A 25,658-nucleotide genomic window follows, 5' to 3' on the forward strand; every position below is an offset into this window, starting at 1 on the left:
ACCTTCTAAGGCAGCACTGCATGTATGCCTCACAAAGAATGTAATCTCATAGTGGACTGCGACAAGATCAGTGGAAAACATTCATGCAAAATAACGGACAATAGGAGAGAAATGGTGACTATAAATATATATATATTTTAATTCTAAAAAGGTCTAACTAAAAACAGTGTAATTAATTAAAAATGGACTATTTTACCCAATATTGTGTATGTGCTATGTATTATGCTTTTTTAAAAACAATTATATCATGCTAACGTCAAACTCTCCCATGGCCCATGCAAATAACTTTTAATGTGGTGCAAAGAGTTGCTGCCTATAGAGCCTTCTAAATCAGTCACTTATGAGGTTCATGATGGTTATAATGCTGCCTTAGGCCGTGCCAAAGTAAAAAGAACTTCAACTGTTAAAAACATGTCTCAAGACACCTACGTTCTGCTCTATTCGTGGCACTATGTCTAGCTTTTTTTAATGCAAGGACACATTTAATGCGATCGGCTTTTTAGGCAGTAGATCCTGGCAGCTCACTAGGATGTCGAAAAGAGCTATGATGTTTAACTGCCTGTCTCTTACCAGGAAATGTATAGACAAAAAAACAAAAAAACAAAACAAAAAAAAACAAGAGGAAGATGGAGAATATGAGTTTTACAGACAGGTGACTTCATGTCTGTATATACAGTACTGCCCTGTATATTTACTGTAGCCTATGAGCTGACATGCCATAATTGGCCATTTATACTTTTTATCTGATGATGCAGTCAGTAATCATTCTGTATACTGCACGTACACGCAACAGTCTTCTCCCATAGCAATCGAATTTCCTCTATATAAATCGAAGTCGAAGTAGATTTGTGAGACAGGGAAGAAGAAAACAACCCTCGCGAATAAATGAAAATGTTACTGAGATACCATCAGTTCCTGCTAAAAGCCTGCTCGGGTTCATCTTCATGCACACTGGGGTATAGGCTGCCACCTGGCGAGGTCCTGGCAGGATGAGTTATGGAAATGAAATACTAGCCTGTCTGCACAACTGGACTGGGGTCTAGTGACAAGCTGCAGATGGGGCTGCCTGTTGTGGTCAGCTTCCAGACCCTTGCTGACCCTTTAAGATTAGGCCTCTGAGTGGATGGGAGTCTTCAGATGGACTCAGCCAGATATCTTTCTTTCTGTGTGTCTCTCCATCTCTGTATCCAACATTCCTTTCACGCACCACTGGTGCTTTGGACCAGAACAAACCATGATAAAAAAGGGAGATGGTGTTAACGCATGCAAACACTAGTGTGCTGAGAATCCTCTCTCTTGAGCGCTCATGCACACAGATATGTGCACATACTCAGTCACCTGAGAACACGAGAGCCCTTACATGCATTTTAAAGCATTGCACATTGCAAGTAAAGAGATTTTGTTGTTTCACCATGACTGCCACTGACAATGAAATCACTCACATGACAACAGACTAGGAATGGGAGTAATAAGGAATTTAACGATTCTGTTTCTGTTTATAATTTGACTTAACAATTCTGGTTTTATAACGATCCCATTAAAAATTCTTCCCTCCTTGCAGGTTCTGAGGAACCTTTTCTCCTCTTCAAAAATCTTTACTAACTATATGGGTCAATGACGTGACACAAATTTTCCCCCTCAGATCTATTAAGTTACTAAAATGTTATTCAAAAATACATTAAAAATGTATTCACACAAAATAATTACTTAAGTACACCTCTACTATGATGAATTGTTTTTAGTTTTTGATTTCAAAGTAATTTTGATTTTTTTTTTTCCTCTGGCTTAGAGTGGTGTAAACCGTGTGGAGACAATAATAAAAAATAAAAAAAATCTCATCAAAAGCAGAAATTCTTAAAAAAGAAATGTTGGCATAAACATAGAGAACAACTCTAAACATAGTAACAATAATTAGTTCGAGTAAGACACAACTAAACTAATGACTTGTAGTTCAGTGAAAAGCCACTGAGCACAGAAAGAAGAAAGCAGATTTTCAAGAAATGTTAACAGAAACGATCATCATGAAAATATTTTGGTTCCGGTATTTATTTTCTTTTAAATACAAATGCAACCGAGTCTGAATAATAAGCGGTTTTCGATTCCTAATCCTACTACAGAAAGACCGTTTCATGTAGCATCAGAGGACAGTGGAAGTGGCTCTTTAAGAAGATTAAAGTCTCCTGACAAACAGCACGGGATGAGTCATCCTTACTCATGGAAACCAATACGTGGCACATTTTCACACCAGGCGGCTGCTAACAAATCTGCTCCAAACATCTCCACCTGCCGTAAAGCTCAGTTTCTGTTTTAGTGATTGTTATTGCATTAACACACAACACTACAGAGCAATTGATTAGGTACTTTTCGATTTGGGGATTTATTTACCCAACATACAATGTTGAAAGTTTAGAGTCATATGACTCATAAGCAATTACTCATATTAGTCTTCATTCCAGAACGTCAGAGCTTTTGACACTTACTAAAGGTGATTTTGGAGCAGATTTACAGAACATGTCATGCTCAGAAACTGTTCTTAAAAGCAACAAGCCCTTTAAAAGAAATCTATTACATGGACAAAGAAATATCTCTTTACATCACCTCTTAAAAAATGACAGGTCAAAAAAAAAATACTCCTACATCTTGTAGACCTTTTCATTTTTAAGTCTCAGTCTTGGGTTTCAGGTCATAATAGGATGTAGGTATTAGACCAGGAAAACAAATGCACTGGAATGTACAGTAATGCACCGCAGGCCAGTTAAATCTTATTCTATCTAAGCATGTGCTGGCTTTCGATGTAGTGAATGCTCTCTAGTACAACAAGAACCAACAAATGCTGCCCACACAGACAACAAATTTATTCGAAAGTATAACTATCCAAGAAAATGTGGGCCAACATACGGCCAGATTTTAATTTAAATGTCATATTGCTAAGCAGACCACAACAGCAAAAACAACAGATGAATGCCGTGCGAGGGTAATTACGTTGTATTGTGCTATCATCATCTTCCCTTTGTGCCCAGGCAGTGTTGATTACAGTTAGCCATCCAACATGCAGTCTACTGATTGTGCCAGTCAGGTGGGCAGCTATTTCTGCCCACTATTCCTGTCTGTACCATTAAAGACCATTGCCATCGTTCTCTGGCCTCACTCAGTTTAAGACCCAAATATAGAGCCATCAAATGGATCTCATAAGGGCTCATTTTCCTGGCCGACTTCCAGCAACCAAGAAAATCACTGAAACAATTTCACAATGACATCAGTCCAATGGCATTTTGGTTGTCAGGGGTTTTATTTAGTTTATTTTTGATGGTTGTACAGACTTATGGTTGTGTGAGAAGTCTGAGGAAAAAGTAATGTTTTTCTTCGCTGAGCACTGATGGAATGTACTTCAGATGAACAAGTAAGTTTACAAGGGTCAGTCAGCAAAATAAGTATGACTGGTTTAACAAAATACTGTTTTGTGCTTTCTCTAAACATTGAAAACATAAATTTAGCCTTAGGTCAGGTTTGTACTTCTTATTTTGAGATGATAGAAAACTTATTCTAGTACTATTTGCTCAGAAAAAGTGACTTTTGAGAAGTATTTTGACATTAAATATGACAATATGCATTGTTGATGCATGCCTACTTGTGACCAGATTTAAATTTCACTTTAATTGCAGTGTTTAATTGCATTAAGCTCTCTTAGCGGTGTATAACGTCTCGTTACATATGTAACCTCGGTTTCATGAGATGAAGGGAACTAGGCATTGTGTCATGCTGATGCATATGGGAAATTACTTTTCCGATGACCTAGTTGAAACCCTTCTACAATAACGGCAATTCTAAGACTGGCCAAGGTGTTTAAGCCCCGGCCTTTTAGGCGTGAAGCTGTTCGGTATATAAGCGGGCACGAAAACACCATTTCTCAGAATTTTCTCTGAAAAAACTCTTAGAGTCTGTAGTGCGGCCAGCTTATGCAGTGTCTTGTTCCCTTTATCTCAGGGAACTGTTACATACATAAACGAGATGTTCCCTCATGATTACAGTTCACTCAACATTGCGTCATGCTGATGCATATGGGGAACAGAGTCCCATCACACCGCACTACATGACATAACCCTCCCAGAGAGGGATACTGTAGCATAATCCTCAAAAGAACATGACGCTGCAGTCCTGTGGGATGGTGACTGACATGAGTATGCCATAGTGAATAACCCTCATGGTAAGCCAGGAGGGGAGCACTTATAATGGATATATGAACTATAGTCATATAGTATGAATTAACCCCTTCACAAACCCAGTCAGGAAGGAAGTTTTATTTACAATGAAAGTGCTTGTGACTTCATGGGAAATTAATGTTGTGTAAAATGACAGGGGAGCCTGGGCATAAGTTTATGTTTGGCCAATGAAATAGCAAGCACTCTAGACAGAGAGGACTTGCGAAGAGACAGATGTTACGTCTAGGTTGTAAAACCTTGCGAATATGTTTTGAGAAGACCAACCTGCTGCAAAACATAAGTCTTGTAAGGACACATCATTCGTCCATGTCCATGAAGAGGCCATGTCTCTAGCTGTATGTGCTTTAACACCAATTGTGCAATTCGCACCCTGGGACTCGTAAGCCAGGGCAATCGCATCAACGATCCAGTGAGAAAGTCTTTGCTTGGAGACGGACATTCCTTTTTCCCTCCTCCATTTAATTTGGATGAGGAACAATCATTGCATTTGTTATGCCCTGTGCGAGCGCTACACACATGCGTTGAGCGAGGCTCACTCTGTAAACACTCAAAGTTTGTGTAGCGACTATCTCTGCATATCACGCACCTGAAGCCGGCACCTCTATAGGCAAACATTATTTAATCATAAAGTTCCTTAGGGGAGCGAGGTGGCTTAATCCCCCTCACCCGGCTACATTTCCGACTTGGGACCTAACTTTTGTCCTAAAAGCGCTCACGGGGCCCCCCCTTCGAGCCTCTGGACTCTGTTGAATTTGATGTATGCCAAAACTGTTATATTGTCCGAGTGAATCAGAACATGATAATTCACTATTTCAGATTGAAAAGTATTCAAGGCTAGGAAAACAGTCGACAGCTCCAGGTGGATTGGGTACCTGGTGCGATGGACATCCTGCCTTTGAAACCTGGACAGGTGTGAGGAGGGTGTGGCACATCAACTGCCTGGATGCCACCATCATAAGCCCCCATGCTTTTTGAAACAGCTTCAGTGGAAATGTTCTCAAAGTTTGAACTGAGACAGACACTGGAGAATGGCCTGAATGCGCTCGCTCGTGAGATGTGCATGCTCGCTCATGGAGTCGAGACGAACTCCCAAAAAGGAGATTTGTTGGCTGGGGGAGAGCATGCTCTTTACCCAGTTAACATTGAGGCCCAGGCTGTTCAGATGGTGGAGCAATTAGTCCCTGTGCTGGCATAACAGAGCCTCTGACTGGTCCAGTAATAGCCAATCGTCGAGGAAATTCAAAACTGCGCACGCCGCTCAGTTTCAGAGGGGCAAGTACTGCATTGATGCACTTTGTAATGTGCGAGGACCCAGGGACAATCCGAAGGGCAGGACTTTGAATTAATATGCAGTTCCCTTGAATGTGAATCTCAAAAACATCCTGTGGTACAATTTGTACAGGAACGAATGTGTCTTTCAGATCTATCAATGCCAACCGAACACGTTGGCGGACATGCGATAAGATCCGTTTTTGAGTAATTATTTTGAACGGGTGCTTTGCAAGTGCATGATTCAAATGTCTCGGATCTAAAATCGGCCAAACCTGCCATCTTTCTTTGGGAAAAGAAAATAGCATATGTAAAACCCTTTATGGGCTTGACAATCTGGAACAACCTCTATCGCATTCTTTGTGAGAAGATTGTGTATTTTGGCTCTTAACACCGTCTTCAGGTGGAACCGTGGAAGACAGAACACCGTTGAAATGGGGCGGCCGACGTGCAAATTCGATCATATAACCATGTTAAATCGTTTTTAGCACCCAGTCAGAAATGCCCATAAGAGCTCGCCACGTGTCCACATAACGGGACAGAGGGCGATTTGGTTCATTCATTAAACAATATAATGCACCGCTCACCATTGGGAAGCGGTTGTGCATAATGTGTGGGCTTTGAAGTGGAAAAGAGCTCTTTATTGAGAGCGAGGTCAGCCAGATGTGACGATCCAGGACCACCAGGTTGCCCATTGATTTGCCAGTGGCCTGTGCAGTTACTTTAGTGTCCCACAGCGCTAAGTCCGTAGCATTGTGGAGCTCTTTAAATGTCTTTGGATCGCAGCCTTGCTCATCCATTTCCTTGAGGAGCTTAGCTTGGAAAACTTGGAGCACTGCCATTGCGTGGAGTGCTGAACCAGCTTGGCCTGCTGCGGAGTATGCTTTTCCAGCCAGTGTGGACGTTAGTTGACATGGCTTGGAAGGATGAATGGGGCGTGTTTTCCACGCCCTGCTACTCGCCGGGCAGAGGTGTGCCACTATCGCCTCTTCCAGTAGTAGTTGGGCATAACCTTTGTCTTCCCCGTGATTCACTTTAGTGAGGAGAGTGGAATCACTGTGCGAGCTAGCTGAATAGGTCACACGGCAGGTTTTTGTCAGTTTGTTATGAACCTCCGGGAAGAACGGGGCAGATCTATGGGATGTGGTCATTTGACGACGTCCGGACTGCAGGAACCACTCATCAAGGCGAGAATTTTCCGGTTCCTCTGGAGGAGACCACTCGAGACTGAGCTCTTCAACCTCCCTTGAAAGGATGCAAAGCATCTCCTTGTCAGTGGCACGTGCACGCTCCTCGCCCTCGCAGGGGGAAGGGGCGGCGACATCCTCCATTGACCACTCGCCAGTGTCAGATGCAGTGAGAGACATCATCCCCAACGTCAGAACCGCGGAACATAATGAGGTCGTGCACTCCTGCAGAGGGCCAAAGCTCGTCATGCATAAACTGTACTGGCACAGACGCAGTACATGGAGATCGAGGGGCTCTCAGGGTGTGTGCCGGCGCGAGGTCCACCTCAAATTCATCCTGCTCGACCTCGCGGACCCCTGTGCTGCCTCATGTGATCCCTCGGAAGTCACAGAAGAAGTGGGTGGGAGGGTGTGGGAGGCTGAATCGTACCTCAGAACGAGGGCGATTCACGAGCGAAGCACTTCGAGACTCATGCCCTCACAGTGAGGGCAGTCTGTCTCCATGAGAGCTGCCTCTGCGTGGCCATGGCCCAGACAGCGAACGCAGCTCTCATGTTGATCTGACGGTGGGATGTGCCCCTTGCATAAGGAACACTTACAGAATTACATCTTTAAAAAGATGCGAACACGTAAGTGGATCTTTTATATGTTTTATATATATATACTGGCGGCCAAAAGTTTGGAATAATCTACAGATTTTGCTGTTTCGGAAGGAAATTGGAACTTTAATTCACCAAGTAGCATTCAACTGATCACAAAGTATAGTCAGGACATTACTGATGTGAAAAACAGCACCATCACTATTTGAAAAAAGTCATTTTTGATCAAATCTAGACAGGCCTCATTTCCAACAGCCATCACTCCAACACCTTATCCTTGAGTAATCATGCTAAATTGCTAATTTGGTACTAGAAATGCACTTGCCATTATATCAAACACAGTTGAAAGCTATTTGGTTTGTTAAATGAAGCTTAACATTGTCTTTGTGTTTGAATTTTAATTGTCACAGTATGCAATAGAATGGCATGTCTTAAGGTCAATATTAGGTCAAAAATGGCAAAAAAGAAACAGCTTTCTCTAGAAACTTGTCAGTCAATTATTGTTTTGAGGAATGAAGGCTATACAATGCTTGAAATTGCCAAAAAACTTCAGATTTCATACAAAGGTGTACACTACACCTATTCAAAGACAAAGGACAACTGGCTCTAACAAGGACAGAAAGAGATATGGAAGGCCAGATGTACAACTAATCAAGAGGATAAGTACATCAGAGTCTCTAGTTTGAGAAATAGACGCTTCACATGTCCTCAGCTGACAGCTTCATTGAATTCTACCCGCTCAACAACAGTTTCATGTACAACAGTAAAGAGAAGACTCAAGGGTGCAGGCCTTATGGGAAGAATTGCAAAGAAAAAGCCACTTTTTAAACAGAAAAACAAAAAGAAAAAGTTAAAGTGGGCAAAGAAACACATTGTTTCTGGACACTGGACAACAGATAATTGGAAAAGAGTGTTATGGATCTTAACCCCATTGAGCTTTTGTGGGATCAGCTAGACTGTTAGTGTGCGTGAGAAGTGCCCGACAAGACAGCCACATCTATGGCAAGTGCTACAGGAAGCAGGAACTGACAGCTAGAATGCCAAGGATCTGCAAAGGGCGGGGCATAAACACCATGGTCAATCTTTGAATTGCCGTTATTGTAGAAGGGTTTCAACTAGGTCGTCGAAAAATAAATTTCCCATTTGCATCAGCATGACACAATGTCGAATGAACTGTAATCATAAGGGAACTTTAAGGTCACCAGTTCATTAACTCAGCAGATTTCTTCAAATTTAAAGTATAATAGTCCATAGAAGTTTTTCTTAACTACCCAAAAAACGAGGATTTGTCACAGAATTTCAAATAAAATGCAGCAGGAAGAGTTAGCGCCCCCATAGCCCAAAGTCCTATTGTGATTTTTCTGAAGCACTGAAGCAAATTGATCAGTATGCCTAACGACAAATAAACCCCTTAAAAGTCTCAGTTATTGGATTCATATGTGTCTACCTCAAAATTCTCCATGCCTGTGAGCCCAACAGCATTAAGCTGTTGCATTAAAGAGCCTGCTGTGTATACTTTGGGCTTTACAAGTCTGCTCTTCAGACCTTCAGAGACTGGGAGAGGAAGAGTGGAAAGGGAGGGGGTTCAATGAGGCTAATAGCACCAGAGTCGTCTGTGAGACCCGCCATCTCCCACGCTCATTACCCAAACGCTGCTTTTCCCCCAACCAGATGTTTGAGCGGCGCGTTTACGACCAGTGAGAAATGGGATGAAGTGACGCTTCAGTCACTGCACTACGTTTTATATTCTCGAGCGTTGATTTCATTTCCCACCAAATGAGGCCCGTTCGTGGGGCAGTAGAACATGAAGCAAAACATGCACAAAGTGGTTTAACATGAGGCACATTTAAATGCTATATGCTACCTCTCATTTATGAAGCTGCATTTATCCGCAAATTGGTATTGGACATAAATCCAATCGGAGCTTGAACGTCATAGTTGTGGAAAGAGTGAAGGGAGACCATATGTAATCAGTTAAAGCTATGTGTGTCTATGTATTTCCTAACTGATGCCTTTTCCATGTGTGCTGGAAAGACAAACACAGATGGTATTTAATGACACTGGAGATGTTGCTCGCTATTTTTCAGTGAGGAAACCACTCACGTTAAAAGCTTCAAGCCCAATTCCTCAGAGAGAACTTGAGCTCAAGCTTTCGAGTGAAAGTGCCAAAGTGTACGCTGATTAAAAAAAAAAAAAGAGATTAAAATTAACACATACTTTCATGATCCTCCAACAAAGGAAAGTTTGTGACATCTGACAGTCCAACTTTTAAAAATGTGTCTTGAGACCCCGGCACTGTGATCCATTCTGTTGTGATCCATCTAGCTGTTTTTAAACGCAACTTTTGAATACAACTTTTGTAAACACTCCCTAAGAAACACATCCAATCGGGACCTGGTGAACCCAAAACCAGCCTCATCCTATAAAACTTCCTTAAGACCGATTCATTGACTAGTCGTTCAGACAACCCACCATCTAGTCGATTTTGAAAATATGAAGTTTTGCACATCCCTACAACTGATCCCAACATCTTCAACCAGCTTAAGCTGGTCTGGCCTAGTCAGACTGTTCTTTTAGCTGGCTTAAGAATGGTTCTTGACACTTTCAGCCTGCCTTCCAGCTAAACCAGCTGAGCACCAGCCGAAAAACTAGCTAGACCAGCTAAGACCGCCACACCATCTTAGGCTGGTTCAAGCTGTTTTTTAGCAGGTAAACGTATCTGCTTCCAAACTCTCCACCTGACTCAAAAACCACAGTACAAGTCACCACTATCATCAACCCTCTCCAGTAGCTTCAAGCATACGCTGAACGCCACATTAAGACTCAGCTCAGAGGTCTCAAGACATATGTTTAGGCACTTCTCTCCTGAATGGAGGGAAAAAGCAAGAGAGAAAGAAAGAGGCAAACAAGAGACTGCAGAGTTCTACTTTCATGGACCAGGAGTGGCAGAGCCTTTTATATGCATACTGTTCATATAATGCTCTTGCTTTTAAAGACCCCGAGTCTACATTACAGCCCTCTACACTGCTCTCTAGCGAGTGCGCAATCCCAATTACCATATCAAATAAAAGCCATAAGTAATATGAGGTTTGCTGATTATGATGGGCATGCATAGGAAGTTGAACACATGAGCTCTGTTGAGAACATTGTTTGTTCCATCCTGGTAGAGTACAAAGCGTCTCACAGAGTGGAAATTATCAGCCATGCAATTCACAATAAAAAATGCAGACACGTAGGCACACAGTAATGCTAATTCACACACACGCCTGGGCATACACCCATAATAATAGGAAAAATGTGACGTACATTGCCAGTAAAGCTCTTAATGCTTATGGCTTTATGCTTTTGTTAAAAATTCTTAAGTGTTTCTGCATGTGACTGATGTTCACTTTCAATATCTTTTCTTTTAACAAAATCAGTGTAGGACAAATAATCAACTAGCAAATCAGGCAAATACCTCCATCTTCCATGCACACTTCAATCACACCAGCACATGTGAAATGTTTAGGTTTTCTTAACTCCGTCATTCATCCAATTGCTGATACTGGTTACAGATTTGAGCAGATGTGCATGTGACTTTGAAGTTTAAATACATTCAAATTTAAAATAACTTTTCTGGTTAAATGATTGCATGTTGTATAAATCCCTCTAATGTGAATAATGTGAAATTTAGTGTTAGTGTGTGTGTGTTTAATAAAAAGCACATGGTTTATTCTCTCTAGCATATGTTCCTCTCCAATTCCTCTGCCCTTCACTTTCCCCTCCATGATTTGATATGGCCCCTGGATCATTCCCACACATTCAGAGAAGACACACATGTGACATCTCTCTTTTCTCACCCTCATACAAAAACACTCGCACGCTATAAAAACAAACAAACAAACTACTTTCTTAATCAGGATTTTATCTTGTTTTCCAGTAAAAAATATCGAAACATCTGTAAAACGTGATAAATTTACTTGAGAAACAAAATTTCATAAGATATTAAAGCTTCCCTTCTAAAAAACATCGTAAACCAATCTGAAATGGTGTACTGGTCTTACCTGGTTTCACATCCTGGTCAGGCTTGTCTGATTGCTGATTGTAGAGGGTTTTGGGCACTTTTTTAGATGGTCAAGCTGGGAGACCATCTTAAACCAGCTAAGACCAGTTTAAACTGGCTAGGACCAGTTTTCTTACCCCAGGTTTTTTTTTTTTTTTAATTACTTGTTTTAGACATGAATCTCACACATGTTTGTGAAATTTATGCTTAAAACAAGAAAAACTATTTGTGAATAGCAACAAAGGAAAAAACAAATCAAGATACTATATTCTCCTATTATCCTAAGAGTCTTAATATTGTACACAAATTATAAGATAAAGTAAATTTATCTTGTTTTAAGAATGTTTAGATATTTTATAGGAAAACAAGAAAAACAAAAAAATACGGATTAAGAAAATAATTTGCTTGTAGTGAACACTCCTCTGTATAAATGTCATGCAAATATACCATCCTCCTCACTCGAAGGTTCGATTTCATACATCCTAGCTGCATTTATAGTGTTTAAGTGTTTGTTTGTGGGTGTATGTGTGAAATTGAGGCACTTTTCTGTCAGTATCAGCAGTAGTTCCTTTAGATTCCTGTTTTTTCCCCTTAAGTCCAGTAAGTTCATGTGAGGAATGAGTCAGAACGGTGGAGACCTCCCCACCTCTTTCCTTTACTTCTGGCAAAGGAGCAGCAGCAGCGAGTGAAAAGGTCAGTCTTTTTTTGCTTTTGTTTATGGGTCGTTCTGTTTGTTGTTGTTTTTATGGATCTTGCTAAACTGTGCTCCTCACTAATAACAGTGCAAATGAGATTCCAGCCCTGGCAGCCGCATGTAACCGCACATTTTTGGGTTAGCTTGCACATTGACTGATGCCAAAATATTCACTAACTGCAGACATCCCTCACATACACATACTGTACGCACACACACACACAACCTCAGACAGTAGGCCTACAGTGTGTCATTCTGTGCACTCATTTTTTCAGAGAGGATCTGGATTGAGAGGCCTACTTCCTTTACCTCTTCCTCAATCTCCATAAATCAGAATGCAGCGTACGGAAAAATTAGAGAAACATACAATCAGAGACAGAGAGAGAGATCAAGACTCTAAGAGATAGAAGGAAACAGGTCACGGCAATCAAGCGCTCTGTTGGACATCTCAGTATACGGTAGTAAAAAGAAAATGGGTTTATGCTGTCAGAGGTCTGCAAAGATAAACTAGAGTGCCGTACATTACCACAGAATATCGAACAGGCCACAAGAACATCTATCTGGCAATGTAAAGTAAAGGTAATGACAGCACACAACAGGAATTTGGATTAGATTCAAAAACACATCATCCCACAAGCAAAAGCTTTCATCTGCATTGTACTGAACGATCAGAAGTACACAAGACCAAAAACAAGCACTGAATAAAGGTTTGAACGAATGACTGTGGAGAATAAGAAAATATTAGAAGTTTAGTGTATCTGCTTTGTCACTATGCTTTCAGGCACTGCAGTTTAAGAAAAAGATTATGTCACTTTTGAATGTGACCTCAATTCACATTCAGACAACTCAACATTCCTTTCACTGACATTGTATACACAAAGAGAGATTTCACAAGCGCCAAACCTCAAAGCAATGAGGAACTTCTAATAGTGTCTAGCCATTTGATTACCTGCTTACCAGCAATATGGCCAAAACCACCACTGCTTAGCTCATGCAATGGCAAAAATGGGTTGATGTGGCACTGCAGTTAAAGATTTGGGCTGTCATTGAAGACATGGCTTAGCAGTTAGTTACATGTGTTTTGACACACTGAGCTGTGGTGCTCATTAGGGTGATGGGAGTTTGAGTCTTGCATGCAGCATTGCATGACTTTTCATTAATATCCATCAAGATAATAATACAAAATAAAAGGAAAAAAGGCAAAAAAGGATCTGGGTTAGTGAGCTCGAATTGCACTTAGACTATTGTCCCCACAGTGGACTATCCATCTATGCGGCATTACCCTTGATTAAGGCACTTAACCCCAGGTTCCTCTATGGGAATATTCCTGTAATAAGTGTACTGTGAGGAACTTTGGATAAAAGTGTCTTCTAAATGGCGACTGGACACCTGTTACTCAATGCTGATAGTACTGTATGTGGATTATTGCCCCTTATATAAACAGTTACCATCTATGAGGGAGTCATGAGAGGTTGGTCTCTCTCTCTCTCTGCGTGATTAGTCAGTGTAGACAGGCTCTCTCATTAGTTTGGCTTTGGATGAAAATGGAGCAAAATGAAGCTCATTATCACACAGCGTAACTAATATGGCACAGCAACTCCCCAAACACACATACTCAAATGGAGGCAATAAAACCCCATTCTATTCCTGCCAAAAACTTTAATTTCACACAACTGTGACCCTGATCTCAGTCTGGGTTCAGCGGGGGGTGTCTGGACCTGTACAGTGCCAATTACCTATGATGTAATTACCTATGAGAGTGGCGTGTTCGCTACACTGCCTGTAGGGCCCTCATGCTCTCTCGTCCCTCCACCGCTTCAAGAGCCCAGCCTGAGCTTGATTTATGGGCATGTAGAGGATGGGGCGCCTGCTTTTGAAGTCCATGAATGTGCAATATAAAATACACCTGAAAAACGGCTCCCGTTGCCTTACATGTGCAGGATGTGGTGTGTGTGTGTGTGTGTGCGTGTTGTGTGTGAGAGGGGAAGGGGCATGAGAAGAGGAGAGGTCACCAGTGTTTCCTTTCAGGTTGGCTTTTATGGCACCACTTCAAACAATCACTCACTCACTCTTTCTCTCTCTGTCCCCACCCTGATCATTGTCCAGAGCCAACAGGACTGTAATTGGTCTTTCTTCTCTTTCATTGGCCTGTTTCTTTCTCTCTACACACCCTCAATCATTATTCTCTGAAGTTACATGTAACAAATGTGTCAATTCGCCAGGTGCCAGAAAGACTGGGCTTCTCTAGTGTTGAGAAAGGTGTGGTGTGGATGGTACATGTTTCACAGAGTGACATGTTTCCAACATGTCAGAATTGGTATTATATCTTTAGAGTGTCTTGAATGGACATGTTTGAAAACATGTTTAAAAATTAAGTCTCTAAGAAAAAAAAAATGTAAACACTCTTTTGGTTGATGTAGAGACAAGCAGTCCACATTTCGCTAACTGAGAAGTACCATTTTTGGACATGGTACAATAGTATAACAATGTTTTTTGGAAAAATATATCATGGTAGTACCATGGTATTCTTATAAGTGCCTTGGAGTACCATGTATATACCATGGTGTATCAGTAATCATCCAGCACCATTGTTTGACCTCGTCTTTTACATGGTTCCACAAAAGATTTTGTAAGGGGTTGTAGCAGTTTTATAAAGATGAATATGGTAGTGGCAGTAAAACACATGACACCTAAGGCCAGAAACATAGTTCACGCAACTACTCAAATGCAAATGCACTGAGTCATTGACAACATGTGGCCCAGTTGAACACACTTAATTTGCGTTCTTGTGCTACTGTGGCGATCACAAACCACCATACTCAAGGGGGCTCTAGAGTTACCTTCAAAAGTTGGAACCATCAGCTGGATGCGTTCATATACAGGTAAGTCACTATAAATATATTGACTTTAACTTAATTGCTCAGCAGTATTCTCTTCTAATTGTTGCTCTGCCATTACAGTAGTTGACTTGAAAGGGAAACTCACCATAGAAGTTGACAGTTCACACTAATGTCGGCTATTGCGCTTTTTGGCGGCAACGCTGAGAATACAACATGTACTTGCATTGTGTCATAAATTGCTGTCTTGCACATCTCGGAATGCAACCACCGATAAAATTGAGCTTGTGTAGCTATAAGAGTCTGCATTCACGTACTTGCATAGAGTATGTTTCAGGCTTAGGAGGGTCCTTCCACATGCTGTACTCCAAAATATTATCTTATCTCAGTCACCTGGTATGTGACACACATACACATAATTAGACACACATACATACACCTACAGTACCACTAATGTGACATGAACAGGATCTTGGGACAGACATTACATCAGTGCTGAAACTTGAAAATGACATAACCCAAACATTGTAGATAACACACACGCAGAAGTTAATGACCCTAATAATACTATAGTCTAATATAGAGCATATTTTAACAGATTGCCGACCACACTTTTTGGTGTACAGCCAGTCAGTGTGAGCAGATTCCACATGTGTGCGACCTTGTTCTCTTTCTTTGCCAGTTCTAGCAAGACAAATCTTAACTGTTTGACATTTTGAGTACAACCCTGCTGAGGAATCTGTATACACATATGCATAACTTTGCAGATTTGATAAACAAGGAGATGAAAAGGGTAAACGAAAACAGAGACATAAAATCACGCTCATCTGAATGGATAAACTCACACACCGAATGAGCAACAGGTCTCTCCCCTGGCTGGAGAGTCATTTTGAATAGCCTAAGCAAAACCCCAAAAGAGTGAGTCATTGTCATCACATGATAATGCAAAAAATGACCAGCCAGAAGCTATTTCAAGTCATGCCTTGATTTTTCCCCCCTATCTTTTGCTGTCGGCTGGCCAAGGGGCAGACACACAGGACAGGCGTTCATATGAGTCCTTGTCCAACATTCAATGCCCTCCAAACTACATCATACTTGTGCTAAAATCTGATAGCCCTGCTTCACAACATAGAGAAAACAAAACTACGTGCAGACTTGTGCAAGTCTTAAATGGCAACCTGAGAAGGGCCGTAGTTGGAGGACTCGATTAGGCGTGATTTAGCAAAACCAGAGATATTTCCTTACCCAAACAGAACAAACAGAGCTTGGGGTATGGAAGAGAGGGTAATGATTAGGGATAGATGTTGGGAAGGATGAGATCTACAGTATTTAAAGCATGCTTGATGAGGTCTTACCTCTTTGAAGTTAACCTTGGGCCCTGCTCTTTTCCGCTTGGTGCCTTTTCCACCAGAGCTACTGAAGTGGATCCATTTTGCAACCTGCGGAAGAGACAGAAAAGGGAGGGAGAGAGAAAGAGGGAGTAAGAGACGAGTGAGCAGGTGAGAGAGACAAAGAAGGAGAGAGACATTGTAAAATACCTGCCACACCACATTTTTGGCTTTGTACAGTTTCTACATCTTAATTTTGCCACTTAAATGAATCAAACAGCTAAAACCAGCCTAAGATGGCTAGCTGGTCTTGGCTGGTCTCCCAGCTTGGTCAGTTGGCTGGTTTTAGAGGGGTTTTGGCCACTTTTTAGATGGTCAGGCAGGGAGATCAGCTTAAACCAGCTGGGACTGGCAAACCATCTTAGGCTGGTTTAAGATTTTTTTTTTTTTTTTTTTAGCAAGGCAGTAATTAAATAGTTAATCAACCATTATTCATTCATACATCCTCGCAGCTCAAACAAGCTCAATTCACCAGTTTCTGCACTAAAGGATGCCATTCAAACATCAGGAAACACATTCAAAAACTGAAGGACAGACAAGGAGACACTTGCAGCATCTAGGTACAGTAAAAAGCATAGAGTAAAAAGCCTTTTCTCCCACAGACAAAAAATACATCTTCCAACAGTGTGATTTCCTCTATTTGCCACTGAGTGATGCTCCAGATACAAGTAACAGCAAAGACTCCCGACAAAGACAGTACAAGCATGATAAAGAATTAACAAACCCCATGCATGGTCAAACACTTTCTCAAATAACTCAACAGATCGCAAAGCCCCATAAAACTGACAAAAAGAGTAAGAAAAGTTGCCTATACCGGTTATCTGAAGTGCTACATGTTGCATAATAACAGAGTATGTACTATCAAACAGCAAAAACAGGAAGATAAAAACAGGTGAAGTGAACTTTAGAGCTTAAAAATTACATTTACCTCTTCTTTGACTTCTTCCACCGTTGGAGTCTTCAACCATTCTGAGCTGGCGTCCGTCAGCCACTGAACGAGAGGAAGAGAGCAGCAGAATGTTGAGTGGAAAGAGAGCGAGAGAGAGAGAGAGAGAGAGAGAGAGAGAGAATCACTTGTTCCTTTCTGATGGGAACTAACCACTTGACAAGGCAAGCTATGCGATGAGTAGTGCGAGTGAGCGGAAAAAATTTCCTCTTTAAGTTGAAACGTCAGCGTCACGCAGGAGTTCTCTAATGATCCGTCCTCCTGTCTCCTCCGTACGCTCGCACTGCACTTAACCTTATTAAAGCTTGCACTATCAGCGCACTGAATACCTTCCCTCTCACACACACACACTCACTGGAGAGAGGGAAGGGAAAGGAGGGGAGTGAATAAGAAAAGCAGCAGGAAGGAGGGAGGTAGAGAGATGAGGTGGACAGAGGGGGGAGAGGAAGGTGAAAGAAGTGTGTGTGTGTGTGTGTGAGTTTGTGTATGTAGACAGCAGTAGCAGCAGTAAAAGGTCTGGGAGCTGAGCTTCATAGTAATCAACAGTGTTCACTCCCTGTGCAGTTAGAGGAGGGGCCGTTTGTCTCTCTACCCTTTTCTCTCTCTAGCTCTCTGTCACACACATGCAAGCATGCACACACTTCTTTAAGATGGCATTCTCACGAGGACTGTCTCTTTAAAACTGATGAGCCGTGTGTGCGTAGAAGTGTATACACAAAGGCAGGTATAGAGGGATATCACAGGCAGGCTGACATGGCCTCTCTCAGGTAATAAGAAACATGGGGAAGATAACAGGATGGAAAACAGAGTCAAATCTGTCTCTTTCTCTACTTGTTACAAAAGAACTGTGGTGGTACCAGATGGTTATGCCATGGCCATTTGAAATATATCATGCAACTGGTTTTTTCCATAGACAATGGTATTTACAAGGTACTCCAAGGTGCTTCAAACCATGCACACACGTTTCTCTTAATTTCAAAGGTAAACCAGATGTTTACATTTTCTGTATCTGGGCAAAAGTTGCTGACACAATGCTATTGTGCATTTTTTTGTGTTTTTTTATGGGGTTGCTAGGGTATTCTGGGTGGTTGCTGAGCATTTCTAGGTGGTTGCTAGGGTGTATTGGTTTCTAGTGTATTCTGGGTGGTTGCTGGGATTTTCTAGGTGGTGGCTAGGATGTTTTGTTTTCTAGAGTATTCTGGGTGGTTTTGTTTGCATTGTTATGTGGTTGCAAGTGTGTTCTAGTGGTTGCTAGGGTGTACTGGTTTCTAGGGTATTCTGGGTGGTTGCTGGGCATTTCTAGGTGGTGGCTAGTATGTATTGGTTTCTATGGTATTTTGGGTGGTTTTGTTTGCATTGTTATGTGGTTGCAAGTGTGTTCTAGGTGGTTGCTATGGTTTTCTGGGTGGTTGCTGGGGCATTATTATGGGGTTGCTGGGCATTGCTAGGTGGTTGCTAAGGTGTTCTGGGTGGAGGCTAGGGTGTTGCTTAGGTATTCTGGGTGGTGGTTAGTGTGTTGCTAGGTGATTGCTAGGGTGTTCTGGGAGGTGGCTAGGGCATTAATAGGAGGTCACTAGGGTATTCTTGGTGGTGGATAGGGCATTGCTTTGGGGTTGCTAGGGAATTCTGAGTGGTTGCTGGGCATTGCTATGTTGTTGTGAGGGTGTTCTGGGTGGTGGCTAGGGCATTGTTGAACCAGATTCCACCTGGTATTATAATGCGTCTCGGGTGATCGGCTCATATGTGGTCAGGTGAGACACATCGCTGTTTACACCTGGTCACTTAAATGCATCTCCTGTGACCACTTGTGTTCGGATTTGGAGGGGAGGGTCTCTGTTTCATGTCCATGTTCATGATGACATACATCAATCACTATGTCAGTGTGTTACTGTATGATAATAAAGCACAACAAATTCAGAAAAGACTAAGAAAGTGCAAAAAACAGTGTGCTGTTTCACCCAGATGCAGTTTAAATTTAATCTAAGCACTAATGCAACATGTCAAGCAGAATTATCCGTTATTTTAGTGTATTACTTGTTTTGAAGGAGCTTCAGGTGTTCGTGCTTGTCATCTGTGTTGATATCAAACACACTGAAGAAGATCCGAGAAGCTCTCGTGATTGTGTATGTATCTGCTTTTTAAAACTTTCAGGTCAGACAGTTATTTCCTTTTAAAGCCGCTTGTACCGGCAAAGTTTAAACTCTTGCTTTTGATTGACAGGTGAGGGGTGGTGCTTCAATGCTGCCGGGATGCATACTGGATGGATTAGCGTTTACACCTCAAATGTGATTACACCTCAAGCGTTTTTCCGACATCCGATCACAAAACGTCATTGCTAGGTGATTGTTTTCGGTGTTGTTAGTGGTTTTTAGCATATTACTATGTGGTTGCTAGGATGTTCTGGGTGGATGTAAATTAGTTGCTTACTAGCCCTAGTAAAAGAGCCTACCTCCAAGTCTATATGATATTCTGGTCCCTAGATTTGGCTTGGGTTTGACCTTCAATGCAAGCTTATGAGAATTTTTTCACCCGTTTCATCATCTGCCAGGTGAAAATCGTAAGTCTGGTCACTTAGAAAAGAAATAGCACACATCTTTTCTAGAAGCTACACGATATGAGGTATCATTCATGTCCATAGCACAAACAGTGAGGGACGGGTCACCGAAGTTTAATAGGGTTAAGTCTTTGTTCAAATCCCAAAAACAGCAATAGTAATAGCAGATATACTGTATCTTGTGTTTTTCGACAAGCTTCACTGTCTGCCAAAGTGTCTTAAGTGTGTCTTTTTGCAGGTGCATGTTACAGAAAGTTGCATTCCCCAGAGAAGAGGGATAGTCTTTGGACAAATTTGAGCATGTCTGTGTGTGTTTTTGTGACTCTTTCGGGAAAGGAGAGTGGGCAGAGCAGAATTTGACTCTCAGGCTGCAAACTGCCATTGTTAACTTGGATACCACACATAGTTGTTTTATGGCCCAGATTGCCTGCCTCATTCCCGGCACAGCCAGGCCTTTGTGCAACTGCGAGACACTGCAATCAACCCCCTCTCACTGCCAAACTCGTAAAGTATGAAAAAACACACATACAACCTCCAATGTACGAGTGCACTAACACACACTGACTGTATATACGGTAAATGAAGATTTCTGTATAAGCACATCTGTATAGACTCCTAAACACAGGGGTGTAAATTAATTTAGTAAAAATAATTTTTTTGGGGATTTGTACTTTACTCAAGTGCAATTTAAACAAAATACTTGTACTTTTACTTAATTAAATTTCCATAGAAAATAGTACTTTTTACTCCTTACAATTTTATTTATACTTAAAAAGTACTAATTACATTTTTGCATATCATTTTCTTTCATTTTACTGGACTGAAGCCACCTTTTCACTGCATCCAACAAACGACAGATGGCAGACCAGAGGTCAGTCATTTCAAATGCAGTGTCGCACGGCAGCTGTTTGGAGTTCCGACCATCTGCAGAGGCAGAATTTCTGATCTGATTTGAGCTTCGGATATGTTGAAATATTTGTGCGACTAGACCATATGTGACCACCTGACTGAATGTGATGTATTCATTCAAAACTATGAGCTCAAAGTGAGAAACACGTATATAATAATAATACCTGAATTATTGTTGTTGTTGTTAGGCAACTGATAATTATAATAATAACTATAAAACCAAAAATGATAATGATAATAATAATAAAAAAAATAATGGAATCTGAGTAAATATTAATTATGAATTTTATTGATTCATCACTCTGCTCAACAGCAAGGTTTGGTAGCAAACCTCAGAAAACAATTCACAAAACCAACAACATTACTAACTTTCTTCAAAGCATCATTTGAATTTCTTTGATCTTTCTCTATGTCTCAAGGGGCTGGGTGCTCTGACATCGCAATTCGTGAGTGCCTTCTCCCATGCAATGAACACTGCGTGACTGTGGCAAAGTTTTTGCTAAATAAAATGATGCAGTTCATTACACGTCTCAGGGCAGTGTCGAAGTGAAATATCCACTGTGTGGTGCTAGAAGCGAGTGAAATGTTCTCCAGAACAGATGAGGTTTGTAAGGTTAATGTTCTATTGAGATTTAAATAGACAAAACCTACCTCCCTGTAAACCTTAAACCTAGCCGATAGTGTTATAAAAAGCAAATAAGACATGAAAAACACAATTTCTGAAGCAACCACATAATTTTTCTGGTGCTACTTTGACACTTTTGGCTCACGTGTCGACTCGTACTCGGGTCCTTTGTTTCGCATATGCAGCACTCTATCAGTTGAGCTACCACACAATTTGATCACACTTAAAAATCTTGTAAATGTAGTTTGTTATGTAATGCAAAGGTTAAAATGAGTCATGCGCTATAGTAAAAGTGTTTATATGTCATAAGATAGCATTGTGTGAGGAACAGAGCAAAAAGTAAGTGTTTATGAACTGACAATCTGCTGTTTTACATGTGATTTGAGTGAAAGGGTATAAAAGTAATCGTTGTTTTAACACCTCTAATGTTTATTCCACCAGGAAATTGCAGTGTTATGTACAACAGGCCACATAAAAATAATTTTGCAAAAATGTAGTTATTGTAACATGATTCTATGACCAGGCTGCGAATGCCACTGTGGGAGAAATATGTCAGAGACAGTAAAAAGGAGACTTAACAAACTAATCGAATTTAACAACATCCTCTCTCACACAATCTTCTCTCTTGATTTTATTCTAGCAAGGAAAAAAGTTACTTTTTACTTTTTAAATACTTAAATACAATTTAATGTGAATACTTTTTTACTTTCACTCAAGTATGTTTTTGACTAGATACTTGGACTTTTAACTGAGTAAATGCATATCAGCCTCAAAATGATATGATGTTATGTTGTATGTCTTTTGGTCACAATATGTGCAAGAACCAATGAGGCTTGATGTTATCGGCACCGCCGCCATATTGGATTCCGTGCTGCTTACAGTATACAATGATTTGATTTGAGAGTGAAAAACAACTAAAATTACAATCTGTTCATCATACAAAGTGATCATATACCTCCAGAAGACTTGGAATATGATATATGTGTTACATGGACTACTTTTATGACACTTTTGGATGCTTTATTAATCGTTAAATTGAGTCCCTAGAACTGTCATTGTACTGAATTCAGCCAGCAGGACTCGATTAAATGATCGCTAAATTATCTGCCATTGTGTTCCGCAGAAGAAATAAAGTAATAGTTTTTGAACGATGTGAGTCAATGACAGAATTTTCCTTTTTGGGTAAACTACTACTTTAAGATACAGCTTTTATGCCAACTTTGTAGTGTAATAATAAGATTTTACCTCACAGAGGTCTTGTCTTGTTCGTCTGTTTTTTAGTTCGTCCACGATGAATTTTGTGCTCTATTTTGTGCTCAAAAACAAACACAAAAACACTCTAACGCCAATAGGTGGACAAACATACACGCTATCAGATCTGTCCCTTAGACACACACACTCGTTGAGGTGGCAGTGAGCTTGACATCTGAGCGAATGCCACCTAGTTCTCTAATACAGGCTTAAAATTGTCTCTGTGAATCCTAATGTCTCGATCTGCAGCTATTGCCAAACAGTCACTCTTGAGCTAATGATCTTAGAACTGCATTGCTTTTCTCTTGAAAAGGTAAATGTCAGGATTGGGATTCGGGAGGTTGCACCGAGTGTATCCTGTCAGCATCAACCCGCAGCAAGCGGAGTCAAAGGAGGTCATGAGATTCTGATTGCAACCGCCTTTAACAAACATTAAAATGCAGACATACTGACTTATTATGCTTGTTTTAATGTTTGTTGTCTTAAAAATATTGTGATGACAAAAAAAGCCCAGTTCCCATCTCATTCCTCCACTGTACTATATGTGTGTGTGACTGCGATTGTTTATTGTGGGAAGACTATTTCCTGCCATTATTTATTTAGAGGAATGTTCATGTTTTTAAAGTCAAAGTAATGGCTTCAAACAGGAAAAATGCAGCAGGATCCAAAAAGATACATTGATCCAGTGCTGGGTTTCCTAATGGGATAGTTCACCCACAAATAAAATATTCTGTCATTTACTCACCCTCTTGTTGTTCAAAAGCCATGTGACTTCCTTATTTCCATGGAACTCAAAAGGAGATGTTAGGCAGAATGTTGGCCTCAGTCACCATTCACTTTCATTATATGGAAAAGAGCAGTGTTAATCTTCTTCAAAAAATCTCTTGTATTCCATGAAAGATGAATTGTGGAAGGGAATAACATGTGAGGGTGAGTAAATGATGACAAATTTTCAATAGAGTAGATGGAAAAGCATCTTCCACATGCATCTTCTTAACACGTCTTGGAAACATTACATCTTCACCTGGATGAATCACCATCCAAACTGTAAAATAATGACTAAATCCTATAATAAACCATAATCAATGCTGGATGTAAAAGGCAGCTTTTGGTTCCATATTAGTCATCAGCTGTATGTTTAAGAGCTTGTGATAGCCCAGTTTAGAAATGCTTGAGAAGTTAAATGGATCTTAAAGCAGGAGGGAAGGTACTTTATTCATGCCATGTGTCAGAACAGGAGAGATATATGCATGCGCTCTACATTTGATTGCTAGGGCAGAAATGGATTAAAAACGATTTAACATTCTGAGTGAAAAGCATGAGAGGTAGCTGCATCACATCTTGTACATGTTGTATAACAAGCCCGCATTTATTCAGTTTGCATAATAATGGAGTATTTAATCTGGCTTGAATAAGCAAATGTCTCAAAATAGGTCTTAGCTTTTTTATTCTTACCTTTGGCATTTCTGGTGTATCTAACCAGTTTGAGAAGATTGTTTCAAGTGTGACGCCTCGACTGAAAGAGAAAAGTTATACATTCAGTAGTAATTGGAGAAGATCAAGGTCTTTTGGCATTCCTTTCATGTGCTTTAAAACCAGTGTCCTTCAAATTAAAAGTAACCTCAAATAACAGAAAGTGTAGCCTAAAAGTAATGTATAATAGTGTGTAATTTTAGCGCCATAGAATTTTTTTTTTCTTGGGTTCCAGAAGTAACAATCACATTCATTTTCTCCAGAGAATGATTGATTTTTAAAAATAAAAGTTCTGAGGTTGTCATAGGTCGCCAAAAAATGAAAATTCAACAGAATGTTAGCCTCAAGGGCCAGGTATACTTCGTTTTTGCACGTTCCAGATTCAATTTCCTATTTAAAGAACAATTAAAAAGCCAAATTCCCAGTGAACGAACTACACTACCCATAATCCATCAATCAGAGAGGTCGCTGTTACCATGGAAAATGGAACCAGGGCAAAAGAGCTTTGCAGTGACTGTCCACTCCCATAAAGCATTGTGAATTGTCTTCCTATGCTCTCAAATTACTTATACACTGATGAGCCAAAACATAATGACCACCTGCCTAATATGTTGTTGGTCCTCCACGTGCTCCCAAAAGAGTGCAGACCCGCCGAGGCATGGACTGTACAAGACCCCTGAAGGTGTCCTGTGGTATCTGGCACCAAGACATTAGCAACAGATCCTTCAAGTCCTGTAAGTTGAGAGGTGGAGCAGCTGTGGATCAGACTTGCTGGTCCAGCACATTCCACAGATGCTCAATCGGATAGAGATCTGAGGAATTTGGAGGCCAGGGCAACATCTTGAACTCTTCATTATGTTCCTTAAACATTTCCCTAACAACGTGTGCAGTGTGGAAGGGCGCATTATCCTGCTGACAGAGGCCACTGCCATCAGTGAACACCATTGCCATTAAGGGATGTACCTGGTCTGAAACAATGTTTAGGTAGGTGGCACATGTCAAATTGACATCCACATGGATGGCCTGTCCCAGGGTTTCCCAGCAGAACATTGCCCAGAGCATCACACTCCCTCCACCGGCTTGCTGTCTTCCCACAGTGCATCCTGGTGCCATCACTTCCCCAAGTTAACGGCGCAAATGCACACGGCTGTCCATGTGATGTAAAAGAAAAAGGGACTCATCGAACCAGGCAACCTTCTTCCACTGCTCCAAGGTCCTTATGCCACAGTAGACCTTCTGTCGGTCCGGACTACACAGGATAGCATTCGTCACCCTCGTGCATCGATGAGCCTTGGGCACCCGACACCCTGTCGCCGGTTTGTGGTTTGTCCTTCCTCGGACCACTGTCAGTTTGTACTCACCACTGCTGACCGGGAGCTCCCCACAAGTCTTGCCGTTTCAGAGATGCTTTGACCCATTCATCTCGCCATAACAATTTGGCCCTTGTCAAAGTTACTCCTGCCCATTTCTCCTGCATTCAACACGTTGACTACAAAAACTGATTGTTTTCTTACAATCTATCTACCTAGACCTTGACATGTTGCCTTGTTAGGAGATGATCAAAGTTATTTGCTTCACCTGTGAGTGGTCATAATGTTTTGGCTCATCGTGTATATTTGCAAATATTGGAATATTTTGTAATAAACTTAAAATATATTGTTTTT

General features: G+C 41.0%; 1 protein-coding gene across 1 annotated transcript in view; it reads right to left on the reverse strand.

The window, feature by feature from the left end:
• aopep (aminopeptidase O (putative)) overlaps window positions 1–25,658 on the reverse strand; it is a 122,860-nt gene that overhangs the window by 45,080 nt on the left and 52,122 nt on the right. The window contains exons 11-13 of the mRNA XM_051653318.1: window positions 23,977–24,037; window positions 17,165–17,227; window positions 16,204–16,287 (exon numbers count right to left, since the gene is read on the reverse strand). Of these exons, the coding sequence (XP_051509278.1) occupies window positions 16,204–16,287; window positions 17,165–17,227; window positions 23,977–24,037 (208 nt within the window). The remainder of the gene's footprint in view (window positions 1–16,203; window positions 16,288–17,164; window positions 17,228–23,976; window positions 24,038–25,658) is intronic.

Source organism: Myxocyprinus asiaticus, chromosome 24 (genome assembly GCF_019703515.2).
Source record: "Myxocyprinus asiaticus isolate MX2 ecotype Aquarium Trade chromosome 24, UBuf_Myxa_2, whole genome shotgun sequence".
Lineage (NCBI taxonomy): Eukaryota > Metazoa > Chordata > Actinopteri > Cypriniformes > Catostomidae > Myxocyprinus > Myxocyprinus asiaticus.